General features: G+C 46.5%; 2 protein-coding genes across 2 annotated transcripts in view; one reads left to right on the top strand and one right to left on the bottom strand.

Annotated features, from left to right (window-relative positions):
• Window positions 1-20,203, bottom strand: part of LOC119465733 (tubulin polymerization-promoting protein homolog) — a 114,851-nt gene that overhangs the window by 35,857 nt on the left and 58,791 nt on the right. The window lies entirely within an intron of this gene.
• Window positions 1-20,203, top strand: part of LOC125943923 (uncharacterized) — a 61,379-nt gene that overhangs the window by 8,552 nt on the left and 32,624 nt on the right. The window contains exon 2 of the mRNA XM_049663501.1: window positions 13,579-13,801. Coding sequence (XP_049519458.1) covers window positions 13,579-13,801 — 223 coding nt within the window. The remainder of the gene's footprint in view (window positions 1-13,578; window positions 13,802-20,203) is intronic.

Here is a 20,203-nt window from a genome sequence, read left to right as displayed (position 1 = left end):
ATGGTGTGCTGCTTGTTATACTCCGCATCGTGTGGCACGGCTGTCTCTGCCGTCAACTGTAACATATGCAGTTACCCTGGAGAGGATGTGTTGTCCATGAGTTTGCGGATCTCGTAGGAAGAGTTTCTTCTTCAGTACATGCATGCGATGAGTACTTGACAGAGGTGCGCAACACCGATGACTATACTTTGGCTACGTAGTTATTTCTCTGCGTCGATTGTGAGCAGCTGGAAATTGTATGCATCGCATACACCTTGTACTGAACTATATCGCATGGTTCGTAAAATTTAAACATGATTTCTAAAACAGTTATCATCAAGTGAATGAGCGACATTCAGTCTATTTAGGTTCCTGTGACCTAATATTGCCAGTTATCTTTTAATAGATGTTACTTTCGACACGTTACTTTCGACACGTTACTTTCTAAATATCCGGCATCAATGTGCTATTACGTGCATTGGCGTTCGAGTTGTCAGTTTCCTAAAAGCGCTCGCCCTCTAGGCTCTAGCAGTTAGGAACGATCTTAAGCGGACCTACAGTTCATATTTTTTTTAGCAAATTTTGGGTGTGGATATTTCGAAGCGGCTGCTAATTTGAAGATTTGTGCTGAGCAGACATGACTTGACTACTTCTCGGCTGCACTATTGCAGTTGAAACAAGCGCGCTTAAGTGAATGATTCGTAAGTTCATAAGTGAATATATTGCATTAGCTACCTGGACAGTGCAAGTTTTCGTGCAAGGTAATCCACCTGTAGAGGTGGAACAAAGATATCTCGATTGTTTAAAAATCTGTTTAAAGTAAAAAATAAACAAAAAAAAAAAAACATGTGGTGTGTGTGTGTGTGTGTGTGTGTGTGTGTGTGTGTGTGTGTGTGTGTGTGTGTGCGCGTGCGTGCGTGCGCGCGCGCATGCAGCACGCACGCACGGAGAGAGAGAACGGATCGAATGATTCTAGTCTTTCGGCGGCATGGTTCGACGTATGCAGTGGTTCGATTTAACTGCGTTCGTTTACACGATTTTCTGCTGTTGTGCCGGTTGGGAGACAGAATTATCTTCTTTGCCGGCCAGAACTTCTTTGGTGGCCCGTGCAAACCAATAAGCTGTTTAATGAACTAAAATTACGAATTAAGTTTCTTTTTATTTATTTTTTGTAATTCAGCGCACAAAATGAAACCGCACAATTAAAGCCACTTGGTCCTAGCGAAACTTCCGACATGTTTGTCACCGTAATGTGCTATACGAAAATGAGATTATTATTATTATTATTATTTTTAGTAGTATTAGTAGAAGTAGTAGTAGTAGTAGTAGTCGTAGTAGTAGTAGTATTGCGTGAACAATTATAAGGACACTCCAGGCGAATTTCCGGCGTCGCCGTCGGCGCTATGTTCCGTAAATGTCCAAGTGCGATAACATCGCGTCCGCGCGCCGTATGCTGTAGGTGCGAGCGAAAGCTTGCGACGGTGAGCCGAGAAGGTCGGTGTCTTGATGCGGCCGTGTCTTCTCGCGCTCGCGACGAAGGAAGGCGCGGAGGGTGCCGCCGTCTTCACATGCGCTCAAGAAGGGGAGGGCGGCAGGTGTGCGCATCTCCTGTGATGTTCTACTACAGCTGCGGTGGCTGAGCGCGGCCGCGCGCGTCCCATTTTGGAGGCAATATGCGGTGGGTTCGAAGGCTAGCGGACCTGATAGCTGATGGCTTCGTGTGCACTGTGTTCTCGCGCGCCTAGTGAATAGGGAATTGGAGTCGGCGAGATTGCGAAGGAGACGATTGGAGACTTTGTCCTGACCCGTAAAAGTATTGCTTTGGAGAGCCGAAACAGCGGCGCGAAGTTCATGAAAAGTGAAAGGATCCGAAAGATTGGGATTGATTGAGGGGGCTCCTGTGTAATCTGGGTACCTTAGTTTGTTGTATGGGGAAATGTAGGTGTCGTGGAGATCTTGATAGAGAGCTTCCACTATGTCAGAAGCATTAAAAAGGGAGTGAAGGAGACGCCATGGCAGAGCCGAGATGCATGACAATGGGTAGACAATCGCAAGTGTGAAGTCAGCGCTCTCGCGTAAGTGTGTCGGAAAGCACGTAAGCGACGGTTGCTTTCGTTGCGGCGCCAACGTTTCGGAAGGACTCGCCGAGCATCCCAAAGATAAAGGAGATTTTGGTCGGGTGGCGCATCCGACGCGCTGGTCTCGAGTCCATGTGGTGTGAGCGTTAACACAAGTGTGTAGCGCATGAACCCATTCCTACAGTGTGGAGGCAGTTGGGGCAGCCCGACGCACCCGTCTCACGCGGGACCAGTTCGTAATACGTGTGGATTTCGGCGGCGCTTGAATGCTTTGGTGTGTAGCGTGGTGATAAGAAGAGTGTGGTCGCTTGTGAGCGTGTCGTCGGTGTTGTTCCATGTTGCCATCAAGGGATCACGTGTAAAGTTCAGATCCGGCGTTGTGTCCCGTTGAACCGATTTTTTATAACGCGTGCTGGTTAACGCATCTGGTTCTTAACGCATCTTGTTATAACGTTATATAACGTTATATATATATATATATAAATAATGTTATATATAACGTTATATAACGTTATATATAACGTTATAACGTTATAACGCATCTGGTTCGTTAAGCAAAAGAAAGGAATGATCGCTAAACGTTTTTAGAAGGTGAGTGCCTCTGGGGTGTTGTTTCGGTAGCCCCAAGCTGTGTGCGGGGCGTTAAATGAGACGCGAAAAGAGGCGAGCAGAGCGTATGCGAAAGGCGTCATCTAAGGATGCACGAGGGGGCAATAGACATTAGAAAACCGCAAGGGGTAAGAGAGGTTCCGGCGAATGGTGACGTAGGATGGGATGTCCTCTATCGCCGTGAGATCCTTGCCTACATAGCTGAGGTGCGAGTAGGGTGAGAGCCAAAAATTAAGCCAGTTCCACGCATGTGAAATCTGATGAAACAGCGGAGCTCTGCAAGCGTGGGTGTATAGCGTAAAACAAAGACGAGAAAACGTGGTTGTATAGCGTAGTGGGTATGACGCTCGCCTTCGGACCGCGAGTACCCGGGCTCAAATCTCGCTTGTTCAAAAGGGCTGTTCTAAAGAGTTGTGTCGGTCTAAGGCTTCCGTGAAAGCAGGACTGGCGATGAGAGGGCATGCCGCAAGGCGTTGCTCAATAACTTGCCTCCAGAGAGGCGTAGCCCAATTGGTTGGAGTGCAGCGAGTTAATCTCAGACGGGAGAGGAGGTCTGTCGATTAAGAGCGCTGGAGCTACTTCTTGAGTAATGGTGGTGGGTGATGTGTTGGAAAAAATGTATCTCTGTATTAATAGCCGGATGCATGGCAGATGGCTGAAGAAAGGGCTGCCTGGTTGACATGCCTGAGAAAGGAGTTCCGCTGCAGCCCGCGAGGTTGGGGCGGCCTGGCTCGCGGGTCCACTGGGTGAGCGGTGTGGGGTCTTGGAGCTGCTCCTGGTGTGGTTGGTGCGAGCGTGTCGCAGTCGAAGCCGGTGTTTTGGCGATGTATACCGCCCGTGTAGGCGAGGTAGCCAAGGGCATGAATTGCTGCCGAGCTGATGGCTGTATCGTATATTGCCTGTTCCGTATATTACACACGCCGTCTGAGTCTCCGTCTGCGCCGTCTGCTACTGGAGACGAAGTCTGCGTCTCCGGCTCCGTGCAGACCGCGATGGAGACGCAGACGGCATTCGTAATCCGCTTGACGGAGGGCGCATTCTGCAGTAGGTTGGACTTTGCAGCGAGGATCTGCAGCTTGTTCGTCCCTGCCGCAGTGAAGGCAGCCCGTGCGGCAGGCGTGAGATTGGTTCGGTGAGTCTAATGTAAGTCCACATGTAAGGCATTTTATAACTTCGGTATTGGGGCATATATCCGCACCGTAACCGAGGCTGGAACAGACGGAGCAGAATTGTGCTCGAGGCTCGTATGGGGCACAGCGCACCATATGTATCACGCGCCGATAGTTTTCCCAGCGTGGAATTTGGGATCCAGAAAACGCGATGAGGGCGGTGTGGGTTCGTGCGAAAGGTGACCCAGTCGGGGTCCCAGAGGTTTCCGATGAGTTCAGCCGATGAAGCTTTAGGTGTTAGATGATGTATGACTCCTCGGCAGGTGTTGGGCGGAGTGGCTTGATAGACGCGAGCAGCTAGTTGGAAGTTGGGGATGGTCAGATGATCCGCTGCCAAAAGCTTTGCATTTACAGAAGGGGTATGGCAGGTGAGCAGTGCAATGTTTCCCTCAGGTAGGATGCGAATAAGGCTTGAGCGTAGTTCTGCCTCACTTAGCAGGGATGTCAGCTCTAGCGAGCAGTAAGTGTTCATTCTGTAAGTGTCCACCTAGTGGACATGTCCATTTCGTCTGCTGCTGAAGTTCTGATTGGCTGGGCTTGGTTATCTGGCTAGACTGAGGGGATCTCCTGCTTGCGGGAGATCCCCTCAGTTTAGGGCTTCTGCGGCTCTTACTGTCTCCCGGACCTCGAGCGCTGACAGGCTGAAATTCAGCAATTGTAGCATGGTCCCTAAAGTAGTCGCTTTAAATGTTTATTGAGGAATATTAGTTAATTAGATAATTGTACCCAATTTCTGATGACTGTCAGATTGGCCACGGAAAAAAAAAAGCTTTTTTCTACCTTTATTCTTTCGGTTCAAGCGTCACTTAGCAACCATTTCAATTTCTTACGTTACGTATTTGCCCGTGTGGTGCCTTTAATCAAAGCGTTGCATGTTGTACATTGATTCGTCGTAAAGTGGAGATATGAAGGTTAAAGGCCTAGATGAGGGGTGGGAGGTGAGGTCATATGTGTCATCGATGCCAAAAAAAAAAAAAAAAAAAAAAAAACGTCGTTTGTGGCTGTTAGCGCAGTTTTACTCCTTGAGCTGGATTACTCGAAGAAACGGACAGTATTAGCTCGAGAAATGAAAAATGAAATGCGTAATTGATTAATGAACAAAATATCACTGATTTGTTCTTAACGAAGTACTTCATGGCGCATATTGCAATTCAGGCATTATAGCCGATGTGATTGCAAGGAATATCCGCTTGGAACGAAATCTCATGACAGCAGTTCAAGAGATACGCCGTCAAATTTTAGTAAAAATTCACCGTTGTTCCACTTACTTTTTTCAACAAAACGCCGTTTCATGCTTTGAAACACAAAAATAACTGGAATGCCAAGGCATTTTGTCGGACACTTTGGGAATGAATATCTCGAAACTGGTGGTGTTATCCTCAGAATTCGTTTCAAGGGGATACTCCTTGCGAACTCACTGGCTACAATTCGTAACTTGCAATATGCGCCGTAAAATAATTGTTCGAAACTTAATTAGTGAAATCTTGTTAATCAGTCGATTACTCATTTCGCTTTCTCGTGAATCGTGTTGACGACTAGAATTGTGCTATCTGCCAACAGGAGAGTAGGTCATACGTTCTTTTTGCACTATATGTAAATTACTGACTTTCGGCTGGTGGACGAGCCTTTGTCAAAGTCTGACTGAGGCGAAGGCTGGTCCACCACGGAAACGTCAGAAATGTATTGTGGAAAAACAACGTATGCCGTTCCCTTTTCTCTAAAATTGTACCTTGAGGGCCAGCGTGGTTCCTACACTACTATATATATATATATATATATATATATATATATATATATTTATCTCCTGAAGAAGTCGGACTTTCGCCCAACAGGCGAAGCATTCATTGCGATAGCAAATCATTAGATAGCTATAGGAAGTAAGTTTAGTCGTTTTATCAGCTGCATAAACTGCTCTAAACATTTGCTTACGAACCAAATTAACAAGCACGTTGTGACGCGCGTACAGGCAAGCACGAGGGCATCTCACTCAATGACCGCGGAGAGTCGCTGTCACAACGCTATACGCTGGCGTGATGAAAGCGGCGAGCGAATTCCCCTTCGTGCTGCATATTGCTTCAACGCGAACTAGGCGCGCGAAGCCATCAGCTATTTCTCGTCAGCCTGCCTTCGAACCCAGCGCAGATTGCCTCCAAGATAGGACGCGCGCGGAGCTAGAGTAGAAAAAAGGAGATGCGCACATCTCTCCGCCTTCCTCCCTTGCGCGCTCGAGAAAACACCGCTGCATCACGCCACCATACTTCTCGGCTCACCTTCGCAAGCTTTCGTTCGCACCTACAGCATACGGCGTGCGGCCTCGATATTATTGCATTTGGGCTTTATGCGGAAAGTCACGGTGACGCCGACGGCGGAAATTCGCCTGTAGTGTCCATATAATTGCTATCGCAATAAAAATGGGGTTGTACGGGCGAATATTCTAAACTTTAGAATAACATAGCGAATAGTGTCCTACTCGATTCGATCTTCGAATCGAATAGTCACTATCCGTAAGTACGAATGTTTTTCAAATACTTTTCGAATATTTCAAGACGTCAACTGCTCCCAAATAAACATAAAGTTGGAGCAGAAGTACGGTAAATGTTCACCCCCGCGGGCCATGTACATACATAAAACATGAAGACTTGCGTAGTGGAGCAGGCTACGTGGAGTAGGTACGTACACTTTACGGGCTATGCAGCGTTCATCCGCATTCTCTGAAGAGTCGTCGGCATGCGAGGAAACTTTTGCTCGTTTGCTCCTAATGCTTCATTTCTGCTTTTAGTAAACGACGCTTCAAAATGTAATATCTAGTGACAGAAACTTGCTAACTATAAGTATACTAGGAGGTGAACATCGTTTTATAATAATTGTGATATAGGCTGTTCATTATTCGAAAACTGTTCGGCATTCAATTCGATTCGCTTCTGGCATTATTCGATTGTTATTTGGATTCGGACTCAAAAGTCACTATTCATCATCATCATCATCATCAGCCTATTCATGTCCACTGCAGGACGAAGGCCTCTCCCTGTGATCTCCACTTACCCCTGCTTTGCGCTAGCGTATTCCAACTTGCGCCTGCAAATTTCCTAACTTCATCATCCCATCTGGTTTTCTGCCGACCTCGACTGCGCTTCCCTTCTCTTGGTATCCATTCTGTAACCCTAATGGTCCACCGGTTATCCATCCTACTTATTACATGGCCTGCCCAGCTCCATTTCTTCCGCTTAATGTCAACTAGAATATCGGCTATCCCCGTTTGTTCTCTGATCCACACCGCTCTCTTCCTGTCTCTTAACGTTAGTCTTAACGTAAGATTTTTCGTTCCATCGCTCATTATGCGGTCCTTAACTTGATCTCGAGCTTTTGTTAACCTCAAAGTTTCTGCCCCATATGTTAGCACCGGTATAGAATGCAATGATTGTACACTATTCTTTTCAACGACAGTGGTAAGCTCCCAGTCAGGATTTGGCAATGCCTGCCGTATGCACTCCTGGTGGTGTGGAGTGCATACGGTGGTGGCGTGGAGCAGAGGTAGAAAACCCGGCTTCAAATCTGAAGGTCGTAACTTCGAATCCTACTCCAGTCCACCACATTTTCAGGCATGGAGTGGTGCCTGACACCGGCAAGAAAAAAATATATTGCCGAGAGCTAGTTCAGGTGCAACCAAACTAGGAAGGCCCACTAAGCTTCATCTAAGTCACTCCCTAACCAGAGCAGGAAAAACGCGTCTTATACACCGGGAAATACGGTATGCTGAATGTTTTGGAAATGTTTGATGATCATTGGGATATACATTTATTTCTTTTTATTTTAGTGCGATAACCCTCCCTGGTGCAGTATTCGGCCACTACCTCCCTCATGACTCCAAAAGTCACTATTCGCATACCCCTAAATAAAAATAATTGTGCTCGGGAGAAAAAGGCGCGCTTCGTTTCATTTTCGTATCTATCAGCCGCTCTTTCTTCTTTCACTAAACATACTGACGGGAACACGATTATAGGAATGCACAGTTAACGCCTTTTTTTTTTTTTTGCCCAGCCTGAGCTGGTGGGTCTATATTGAGCCTTCGATAGCACGCGCGCGTTCTGCATAATATATTCAAGGCATTCTGTGCGAAGTTTAGGTGACTAGTTGGAAAACGTGGTTCCTAATTTCTTCCTAATTACTTAAGCAGGGGGCGTACAGGTCCTTGAAAACTCTTGAAACTGAAATGTGCATTTTCAAGGCCCTTTAAAGTGCTGTAATTTTTTTCCTTCCTTGAAAATCCTTGAATTTCGTGAGCAGTGCACTCTGATATCGACTTTGCGACTTCCTTTCTGTGGTAGATCAGCATCGATCTGACAAACTCCCCATTTCAGAAACAATACGCCAGCGCGAGCACACGTGGTTCCGTTTTGCAGAACTGCACGGAAAAAAAAAATAAAAGGCTTCACCGCGTCAAACCGCGAACAGAGCGAGAGACCCGTGCCGCGCTTCGGTGCCTGCTCGGGGCTGGCAGTGTTTACGCTGCTTTCCTAACCCTATCGTTCGTTTCACTCCTCGCCTGTCGGTCTACCTCGTCTCACTTTTACTCTTGGGCGCGAGGTGAAGCTAGAGAGCTATAGTGAAGCAACTTCACTGATGCTCAGTGCCTTTGGATGAAGGTTTGTTATATTTATGATAATATAAGTGCAATAACAGTACCGTATTTTCCGGTCTATAAGTCGCACCTTTAAGTCGCCCCCTCAAAACGGCAGTTTTTCCGAGAAAAAAAAAACGTATACAAGTCGCACCGGTGATGCACCTGATCTTTCGGTAATCGATTTAAAAGAAATGTCTCAGTTTCGCCCGAAAGGCGAAGCATAAATTGCGATAGCAAATTAGTAGAGAGCTATTCGGAGTAGGGATAGTAGTTTTATCGGCTGCATAAACTTGGACAATTTCGCTTACTAACTGAATTAACAAGCGTGGTGTCAGCGCGCACACGCAAACATGGATAGATCACACTCAATGACCGCAGACGACTGTCAAAACGCTGGCAGCAAGCGCAGCCGCCGCAGCGAGCGAAGGTTCGTGCAGTCTATCTCTTTAACGGAAACTGAGCGGCGAATGCACAGCGCATACAAAGGTCAGACCGTGTGGAGATCGCTTTTAAGAGACGGTGTGGGCGACCGCCACAGCCGGGCAATGTACAAGCGCAGTTGTTGGCAGAGTAGAAGCTGCCCCTCCCCTCCCTCCCGCGCTGCCTTCCTGCTTTCTTGCTTTCGCGTGGGAGATTGAGTGGCCAGTTCCCCTTTCGCCCGGTCGCATGATACGCATTTGGTGCCACAGCACAGCGTCGCCCCGCCTCCCTCCCTCCCACCCATACCCCCAAGGCCTTTCGCGTGACGAAGGTCGCGTTTGCTTTCCGCCGTGCGTTCACTCTCCGGGATAGCGCGCGTGCCCCGCGCGCTTTCACTCGCGCATACGGCGCATGGCGACGATTTTATCGCCCTTGGACTTTATACGGAACCTCACGGCGACGCCGACGGCAGAAATCCGTTTGAAGTGTCCATATAATTGTTATCGCAATAAAAGTTAGATTGACGTTTCGCTCCGTGAACGCGGGTGACGCGCAAGCAATCGCACGCGCATTTTTGCCGTTGTGGTTGTCGCGATGTTCCGTATAAAGTCCAAGGGCGTTAACATCCTCCCCGCGCGCCTTATGCTGTATGTGCGAGTGAAAGCGTGCGGCGGTGAGCCGAATCGCACACAAGGGACGAAACTTAAGCAGAAAGGCAGCCCGGGCGGGCGGGGGGGGGGGGGGGGGGGGGGGCGTCTGCCTGTACTCTCGTAGCAACTGCGCCGTTTGCGCAGCGGTGCGCGCTGTATTTTGACAGCGATCTGCTTATGCAAGGACTTCGGGGTCGATCGACTCGGGATCGATCTACTGCCGCTTGCATTGCTGCTCCATCCTTCTCGCATGGCGCTCGGGAACTTGATCACGAGGACCCGGCACCTCGACAGCGCGCGCGCACAGAACCCGTAGCAATGAAGTCAACCGGCGCGCTTCGCGTGGCCACAACATCGGATCCGATTTTGGCAGCAGTTTTTTCGGGGAAAAAAAGAAAAACATACATAGGTCGCACCGTTCTATAAGATGCACCGACGAAAAAGTCAGAAAAACGCGTATTATACACCGGAAAATACGGTATGCTGAATGTTTTGGAAATGTTTGATGATCATTGGGATATACATTTATTTCTTTTTATTTTAGTGCGATAACCCGATGCTGAGTTTTGAATATTTTTGGTGAACTTTGCCCAGCCTATACTGGAGAAATCTCAGCCGCTGTTGTAGGCGTTCATTTTGTGTTGCGATCTTGAGAAGCTATCAAGACTAGACATTTTTATTATAATTGTCATATATAAGTATTTATTGTAAGTGCAATAAAAATAGTAATTTTTTGAAATGTTAGAGTAAGGAAACCCCACTTTGGATGCCGCTTTGAGTCGTTGAATAACCTGTGACAGGTCCTGGAATATCCTTGAATTTTTACGAACCCTGTTAAGGAAACAAGATCAAGAACAGTTAAAACAAAATGGTGGTTCTGGCACGTAAATCTCCTGATTTCTTAACTTTGTTATTGCAAAAGTAAAAAAAAAAAAAAGATACTAACTGCTCTTCATACGATTTGTCTGTTGTTGCTCTCGATACGATGATTTTATTCTAATTGCGCCATCTTACCGCTTTTTATTTATTGCACGACATTGACGATTGCTTTATTTTGTACCTGCAGTACACATCGATGGCTTTCACCTTAACCGCATTCACAGTGTTCTTCGCGGGCTTTAAATCTATACATGAAAATTGTGCTTCGTCGTGGGCTCGGCAGCGTCGTTGTGACAGCACATTCTCCACACTCACTCATTGTTTTGGCGCCCAAGTTAGAATATATATGCGCGTCTAGAATTTCAGCTGCTTTTGCTTTCTGTTCACCTAATATAATTGGTTTTTTTTTGCTACACAAGAACTATTTATTAATCAAGAACCATTTTTACAAATCTGTAGTGGAGGAGGGAAGACGTTATTTTCGTCAGATGTAGAATTATTTAAATTACTGGGTTTCTTCTGCTAGGCGGCGTGAGGTGGCCTTAAGCCCTTGACTTTCGGCGACCTCCAAAGCCCAGTTGACGGTCGACCGTCAACTGGGCACAAATCTGTTTAATCTTTTTTGTAGAATCTACACTGTTTTCAACATGTGTAGACGAATGCTTTAAATAGAATACCTTGCCATAATTGTAACCGAGCCTTTGCTTCTGTGTTTTTTTTTGTTTTTTTTTTTTGTTTAGCTGTGAAGTGGTGATGAATTTTCTTCCAGCGCTTCATTGTCACTGCAGCATTATTGTAATGTCTTTCGATGTATACCACCTAAGCACTGACATTTTAAAGCATGTGCTCAGAGAGTTCCTCCGGTGCGCTCGGGCCAGGCTCAATAAGTGCGGGCCCGGACTGGGCTTCAGACGGCGGGCGCGGGCTGTGACCTGACCAAAAAATTGCGCCCGGTCGCCGTTAGGTCTTCCGGTCGAACAGGCGCTGTGATGCTCCAAGCCGATCGCGATATGGCACCCGTGCCTTTTAATAATGCCTTTTAAAGAGACGCTTTCTTGGCTTCTTCGGCTTTTCCTCTGCTGTCGCTGTCTTGCACGCCGCGTGAGGAGGTGGTTCAGAGCGTGTGTATACATGGCAGGAGTGCGGAAGAGAGGAAAGGCGACGCGTGAAACTCGTTTGGACCTTTCCATCGCGTCGCGACAATGCCCTCTGGAGCTTCCTGGGAGTCGCCACAATATCATCTGGTATGCTGTAATGATCCGTGACCCCCCGCCAAAGCATCTCAGACACTGCAGCGCTTACCTTTCGACTAATGTGCAACAGTCCGGAGGGAAGGTGGGAATGGTTGAAGGCAGATGGAATGGTAGAGAGGAGGTAGGGGGAGGGGCAGAGAATGGGTAGAATGGCGCCGTCACGAAACGAGTGAACAGCTTTGTTACTCTTCGCTCGCCTACATGGGGGCAGGGCGGGAGAAGAAAAAAAGCGATGTAAGGAGTCTCCTTCCCGCTGTGCTGCTTTCGCGTGGGAGATTGCGTCGCTAGTTACCCTTGCGCCCGGTTGCAAGATACGCATTTGGTGCCGCAGCACAGCGTCGCCCCCCCCCCTCCCTCCCTCCCTCCTTCCCATACCCCCACGGCCTTTCGCGCGACGGACGTCGCGTTTGCTCTCCGACGTGCGTTCGCTCTCCGTGAAGGCCCGCGTCCCCCGCGCGCTTTCACTCGCACATACGGACATACGGCGCGCGGCGACGATTGTATCGTCCTTGGACTTTATACGGAATCTCACGGCGGTAGAAATCCGCTTGAAGTGTCCATATTGCTATCGCAATAAACAATCAACACTTGTGTGCCCGCCGCGGTAGTTTTGTTGCAATCGCGTTGCTCGAGGTCGCGGCTTCGATCTCGACCGCGGCAGCCGGATTTCGACGGGGGTGAAATGCAAAAACTCTCAAATACTCATATGTAGGTGCACGTTAACGAATCCCAGGTGATGAAAAATAAAATGGAGTCCCCCACTGCCACGTGCCTCATAATCAGTTTGTGGGCGTGGCACGTAAAGCCCCATAATTTGTAACACCTGTGCCACGATGCGTTGCGCCGTGTGGAGCACTAACCTTCTCGCAGGCTATGAACAATGGCACACAACAACACCTCAAGCAACCACCTCTCACTGTGTGTTCTGTGTACTACGTAGACAAACGCAAATGGTGCACGCAATAATGTTTAACATCAGCTCACCACTCTAGTATTGCGCTGATGAACTTAGACATTTGCCATAAGCGTCACCACCAATTATCGTCAATCAACGCAAACAGCCCAGAAAGCTTCGCTTACATCGATTCACACAGTGCGTGGGATCCGCATAATTTTTCTGTGGTCAACCTCCACGAATAAAAATTAAGTCGCAGTTTCGCCCGAAAGGCGAAGCATCGATTGCGGTAGCAAATTAGTAGAGAGCTATACGAAGCAAGGATAGTAGTTGAATGGGCAGTTTAAAGTTGTAAACATTCGCTCACTAACTAAAAAGACGAGCACAGTGTCACGCGCGCACAGGTAAACATGAACAATTTCGCTCGATGACCCGGAAACTCGTGAAAACGTCGGAGTGGGAAAGCCAGCGGGCAAATTGACCACAGCGCTGTCTCTCGTCTCACTTCAATGCGAACTATAAACGTCGACAGCACAACGCATACGAAGCTACCTGCACTAGGCGCATGCACTTTGTCCCCATCGCAGATCGGTTTCAGGATACAGCGCCCGCGCGGCCGCGCCGTGAACAGCAGCAGCAGCCGACGAAGCAGAATGCACCCCCCCCCCCCCCTTCTCCCTCTGCGTCGCCTAGGCCCCGTGTTTCAGCGCGCGAAAGAGACCGCGCCCTTCCGGCCTGCCTTCCACCCTCGCGTGCACTACATTGAGCCGCGATAGCCAGCTCATCCTCGTACGCTTTCACTCAGCGTACGGCGCGCGGCGACGATTGTGTCGCTGTTGGACTTATGCGGAACCTCACGGCGACCGCAGAAATGCGCCTGGGGTGTCCATATAATTGCTATCTCAATGAAATTAAACTAGTGGTCTCGACGAGTTGTGGCCAGTGTGCGCCGCTCCAGTCACTGGTCCGATGGTGGTGCGCAGCCATTTGATTTTAATTTGTTGGCACGGCCGCTTGCTTTGCAGGAATATTGTCGAGAGCAAGCCAGCCCCACCGCCTCCCCCCCGGCGACGGAGACGGCGACGGAGACAGCGACGGAAGCGGTTGATTCGTTTCTTGCTGCCCTGCCTCTACGACCGCCGTTATGGCCAGGACCTCGAGTGGATTGATGAGGAGGGGGGCACTTTCCGCATCCGCTGGAGTCAGCACCCAGGGATTTCCCAGGACCCTCCTGTGAAATTGTTTAAGGTGAGCGCACGATTGGCCAGGCACCACTGTGCTTTAAATGAAATACACCGGGCATCCCAGCTAATGCAGAGCAAGTTAAAAAAATCTTCTGTGCAGATGTCTGTCAGTAACCTCATGAAGAAGCCTCCACAATTTTGTGTTTTTATTAGGTAATTTGGTACTGATTAGATAACAAACCTTAAAATTAATTTTACGGCCACAATGTCAATAAATGATTTGCAGAGCACATTTTAGCGACACAAAAGGCAACGCGTCACAAACAGCTGAAAGCGATGATATGTTTTTTTTCCAAATGTGCTCCGGAAACTTTGTTATAACATTGTGCCCATAAAGTTGAAAATTTAAATATTAGATTGATGTTCACTGCTAATTACACAATTAAAAGACAAAAATATTGGCGGCTTTTTGAGAAGCTTACACAGCAACATACAGATTTCTTCATCCACACAGAAGGCCTCAATTTATTTTTTAAACTTTCTCCGAGTTAAGTGGGATACCCGGCATGCATATATTGTGTGCGCCATGCTAGGACACGCGCAAACTGTGACTCCTGTGGCTCATGTTCATAATACGGTTTACACGTGAGCCCTGTATTTAGTCTAGTTTTGTGACATTTAGACACAGCACCCTAATTGCAAAATAACCCGTGAAAACTGGCATTAGCAACTGTCTATTGTGTATCACTAAACGGCGCCTATTTGGGCAATGTAACAAGCCCTTTTTGCTCTTTCACATAAAACGCATTGTTGAGAGTTCTGCAAAGATAAAGGGCATAAGCCAAAAGAGTAAATTATGCTTTGTGTTGTATTATGACGCCAACTATTCTCACTGCTCAGATGGAGGCTTCTCATGCATACAATTCTGCAGCTCAGTTTTGGAAAGTGCATTGCTTGGCTCAGATTAGTCTGTTTTTCATTAGGCTGCTGCACCCGGAAATGTTCTCCCTGTCTCCAATGTTGCATGACTTGGTACTGTAGGCGGTGCTTGAGGTCACTGCTTCCTGACTGCAACAGCTGCAAGACCAGTGGTGAAGGGTCAAGCGTAATGCACCTTGAACTCATCGGATTTTTAGAGGTTGTACCAAGTGCCATTTGTTTGCCTTACTGCATCAGCTTGCGAAGGTACCTACGCACGAATAAGATAGATGTATTTCAATGAGAATTGAGGGTCTCCTTAGGTTTAAGGCGTCGCCGTGGTGGCATAGTGGCTTTGGCGTTGTGCTGCTAAGCCTGAGGGCGCGGGATCACATCCTGGCTGCGGCGGCCGCACTTCGACTAAAGCGAAATGCAAAAAACATCCGCGTACCGTGCATTGGGTGCACATTAAGGAACCCAAGGTGGTTAAAATTAATCCGGAGTCCCCAACTGCGGCATGCCTCATAATCATATTGTGGTTTTGGCACGTAAAACCTCAAATTTCAATTAATTTAGGTTGAAGGAAGCAACGAACTGTTGGAATGCAAGTGGTCTACTAGCCTTAGTAAAGTGATCTCAAGTAAAGGAAGTAGCGGTTCCATACTCGGATAAGGGAGGTTAGGCTGTGACCCTTCCCAGTTATTGTCTTTGAGCAATTCCAATGATGCTATGATGAGGATAAACAATCTGAAGAGCAAAATAAAGCTTTCTGGTAGTTAGGCTTTCAAGATTTTTCATCAGGGATGCAGAAAATTATTTATATTGAGTCATAGTCACCAGTGAGCTTGGGAGAAGGTGCTAGGTAACTTTATGATAGTCTCTCTCTTGTTCTAGACCAGTTTGCGTGCCGGCACCTATTGGCATTGGCGAGCAAGTTGGAATGTATTCTGGGTATGAATGGAGTAATTTCAGCTACCTGTGTGAGCAGCCATGGGCTCTTTCCTATATATAAATTTATTGTACATATTGTTTCTATAAAAGCACATCTGTATAAAGTGCATACCACTGTACCACTATTGTATAACATTTCTGTTGAGATTTGACAGCATATTTAGCAGGTGGGTTTGATATGACAAAAGTGTCATTAAAATACAAACCACTTTTACCTGCCATTCTCCATTAAGCATTTGTTAGTGGTTAAATGTTATTCGTGCAAAAGCATCAAATGGACCATTGAGCGAAAATGCCTGAGTTTGCCATATGGACAAGCGAAAAACGGCACCTAAATTTCCATTGGCTGCCTTGCCATGTCAGGAGTGCGCCTTGACGGAGCAGAGGGGGCGAAAGGGAACACCTGCTGCAGTGATAAAACGCCAGGTGTTGCGGGAGGGGAGAGGGCATCGCCAAGTCACCCTCGCTCTCGGAAGTCTGTGTTATCTTCGTCTTCCTTGTCCGCGCAAGCTCTCGCCTGCGTTCCAACTGAGCCTCGGTAAGGCCATATCAAAACGCGCCAAGCAAGGCCAAGCATCTCAACGCGCTCATTGCCCGCGAGGAGTTCATAACTCGAAGGACCGCTCAGCGGCGTTCAATTGGACAATAATGCTTTCGCATTCACAACTCATAAGTGCTTAGGTGTCCTCGGATTTTTTCTTACTTTTAAACCTGGCCTTGATCAATAAACTGCCTTTCATTGTGGAAGTGCTTTAAAGTGGCTTTCGGTCCTCCACTACCGTTCTCACTCAAAAGTGAACCTCGATATTAATGAAAATTTCAACATACCGAAAATTCGTTCGTTGCGTTTCTTTTTTCTGGATTTAATTGAGTTTTTGCACATCGCGTGCGCAATTCAACAGCCTCCGCGAGATAGAAGCGCGGGAAGGTGGGCGAACAAAAAGCATCGCTGAGCACCATTAAGATTTGCTGGCCCTGTGCTACCATCTCTTGCGCAGTGCGCATTTCATGGGAATCTCAGTCTGTGAATAATGCGCATTGACGCAATAATAGTCCAATGTTGGTGCTTCGCCCCAAGTTAACTGATTGATGGTACGTGAGTGGCTGCCAATGGACGTACCCCTAGCAAAAATTCTAATACAGAAACTAGTAGCCTATTAGGTTATTGACACCAATAACCATCTATTAGGTCTATTAGTGCATTTGTCTAATGGGCCTATTAGTCTAGTAGGTCTATTAGTGTATTAGTCTAATAGGCCTATTAGTCTAGTCTGTCTATTTGTGTATTAGTCTAATAGGCCTATTGCTGTGAAAGAAAACATTGCAATGCACCAGATAACGAAAAACTGGTAAATTGCTAGAAGCATTTATTAGCACAGAATGTCTTTTTACAGATTCCTCTTTCGAGATCTTCGTCAGGTCAGCAATCTTGATTGAGAGCTTTTCGTTGGTTTCGACCAGAGGACATCCTTTCGAAAAGTGGTTTAAAAAACCTGGGCACAAAAATACACATATATAGAAACAGTTGAAAGCAGGGGTGCTAGTTCTACCACTAAACGTTTGCAAGCAAAAAGCTGGCAATATTTGCTTCCAAATTAGAATAATGTGGCTCCGCAATATTTTAGGACAGTTGCTACATGCTAGCTCAAAATGTTTATCATAATAAAAAATGACGCCACCTGACATGACAGGACAATTATAAAGCACACAAAATCAACATAAGATGTGTGTTCCATCGAATCTGTAGACAGATATAAGGAACTCTAGACAGAAATCTTGCACAGCATTGTCGGAAACAGGCATGTTATTGCTGCAACGCACACAGCAATCGGCCTGACGGCACCGTACTTACGTCCACCGTCAGGATAAAGAAAAACAGTACTACAGAAGCATAAATAAGAAGTATAATTACCTCGAAATGGTAAATTGGCGCCAGAGAAAGCGCTGCACATTGATGCACGCTGATAGATCCACAAAGCCGCGAAGGACAAGGGTAATTCAGTTGCCTTGCGTTGTTTTGAAGTCATAACAGCAGCCATAGATAAAACTATCCAAATATACTACTGCACGTATGAGATTGCGCAGGCGTTAACACCACGGGTTCCTTAAAAACACATCGTACATTCACTAACATGGCAGCCGCCATGGCACACATGCTGTGCCCAACTACGGCTGACTACGGTCGCAGTTTTATGTCCTTCCCGCCCGCCAAGTTCCCTTCTCTGCGATACTGCTCTTTGATGTCGATAAATATTACGGCCTTTTATATGCGGTATCAAGTTAGCAATTTAGGCTAAAAGTTTAACATTTACTTTATGCGCACTTCAACAGAAAATACGACACTGATGAAACTTCATCCGCAAACAAATATGGTTGCTACTATTGCACTGTTGTTCGTAAGCTGACCGGGCACCGCGATTCTGCCTTGCAGATTATGGCTGGTTGTTTTTTTTTTTTTGTTTTTTTCGTGGGGAAGTATTCGCTGTGCTGTAAACACTAGCTGTTTCCTCATCGACTCATCGCGACTAGGCTCAGTGAAGCAAAATTGGCAAGACCATGTAGGCACACGTCGCTTTTGTGTATGTCGCCGAGAGATGGCCTGTTTCACTAGCTAGCTTAGTGCGCTGAAACTAATGCAAATGCGCGAACGCAGTCTGCTGCACAATTGTACAGCAGAATTTTTAAATATTCAGTGATTAAATAGAAACACCTCTCCATGCAAGCAAGCAGTCCGCTAGTCTATTTTTTTCATCAACTTTCACCAGCAAACAAGAGCTGCGGAATCCAGCAATACATGTTGTATCAGACCAGCAACAGTCTGTATGAGGCCAATAGGACCAATTAGTCTAATAGAGATACTAGTAGACACGCAACACTGTTTGTATAAGACTAATAAGCATAATACACAGGGCCTATTGGTCTTATAGGTAAATCAGTACGACTAATAGAAATTTCTATTGGTCTAATACAAATCTTATACAACTAATACAAAACTGTATTAGACTAATACAAACTTCTATTAAATTTCTATTGCTCTAATACAAAACTTATACAACTAATACAAAACTGTATTAGACTAATACAAACTTCTATTAGAATTTTTGCTAGGGACAGCTTAGTAAACAAGGCCACGCAGCATGCCCTTCTTGCCAAGGATTCAGGACCGCGTGCCGTCGTCTGTATATACGCGGCGACATTTGCGTACAGGTAAACGTCTGCGTATGCACCATTATCCCCTTTCAGCTTAGCTAAAAACCCGCCTCGGTATCTCATTGGCTACAGCGTTGTGCTGCTGAACACGGTCGTGGGTTCGATTCTGGCTGCGGCGGCCGAATTTCGCACGCTAAACACGGCCTCCTAACCACTGCCAGTTTTGTCGCATTGAAACTGTAGACTTGGGGTTCTGCAAATATGGTTGCAAATGAATGACGGCGTGGCCGCATCGGCTTCTTTTAAGCTTTAACTTCTTTGCGACGATCCGATCCTTGAACGTATCAAGGCATGGTTGGTTGCAGCTCTAATTGTAAGGGTTGGGACGCAAACAAAGAAAGCGTCGCCTTAAAAAGATCACCCACATCAGTGATAATGAACTCAGCTAGGGTTTTTCATTTGACAGTTACTGGGATTGAAAGCTGTGCATGCCAGTAAAGGCCATGCATGAAAGACGGTTAGCGATGCCCCATAGAAATAATTGCGCGTGGGTTTTGACTTCACAGATTTTGGCGAGGTATTGCTGAGCCTAACTATTAGTTTGAAATTAATAAAGAAACTTGTGCAGCATGAGAAAATAACGAGTAAACCTAACTTTAATTCACATATTCACAAAATTGATCCAAATGAGCATACGTGCTGTCACAAGTACGTCATGACTTCCATGATTTGGGTGCAGAATTCAAATTCCTGGGCTTCTGTTTTGCCAGCTATTAAGCAATATTTTTTCCACTCGATGAATAAATATATATGTTTCCAAAAGCAATAAGCTACCAGTTTAGCCTCATATATTGTATTTCTGTTAAGTGCTCCTTTAGTATATATATGGGCATTGCATATTTAAAAGTAACTGGTTGAACAGCTTGAGCATATTATCTTCCTATAAGACCTGTCTGCGACCCTGTAGCTTGCCTGTATGCAAATAATAAATCCTATATCAAGAGGTGTGGAAATATGCGTTTTTTGTTTTGCTGACGAAATAAATAATATATGACTCCGATTCCGTTTGTGGTTTACATCGTACAAAAAACGTCTTTGAGGCGTTTATCACTAGACATCTCGAAAAACATGTTTATTAAATGTCTCGAGCTATACCAAGGCCGCAATATTGTAGCGATGCGTTTTCCGATGCTATTCCTTCTTGTGCTTGTTGCACTTTTTCAGTGGTCAGAGCGATGCTCTGCGTGCCTTATCAATGGGATGAGATGGCTGTGAATGGTGGATGATAAAAGTGGCATAAAATCGAGTGGGAGGCATCTCTACAAAATCGTTGCCCAAGGTTTCTTTAGTTTCTTTAGCCGCTTCGAGACATCTGTAGGGAATTTTCTGTTCCATGCGAAAGGACGCGACAACTGGGAGCACATGCCCTTTTCGAAGAGAGGTGAGG

This window comes from Dermacentor silvarum, chromosome 1 (genome assembly GCF_013339745.2).
Source record: "Dermacentor silvarum isolate Dsil-2018 chromosome 1, BIME_Dsil_1.4, whole genome shotgun sequence".
Taxonomy (NCBI): domain Eukaryota; kingdom Metazoa; phylum Arthropoda; class Arachnida; order Ixodida; family Ixodidae; genus Dermacentor; species Dermacentor silvarum.
The sequence above is the reverse complement of the archived record's forward strand: the minus strand, read 5'-3'. Positions and strand labels throughout refer to the sequence as shown.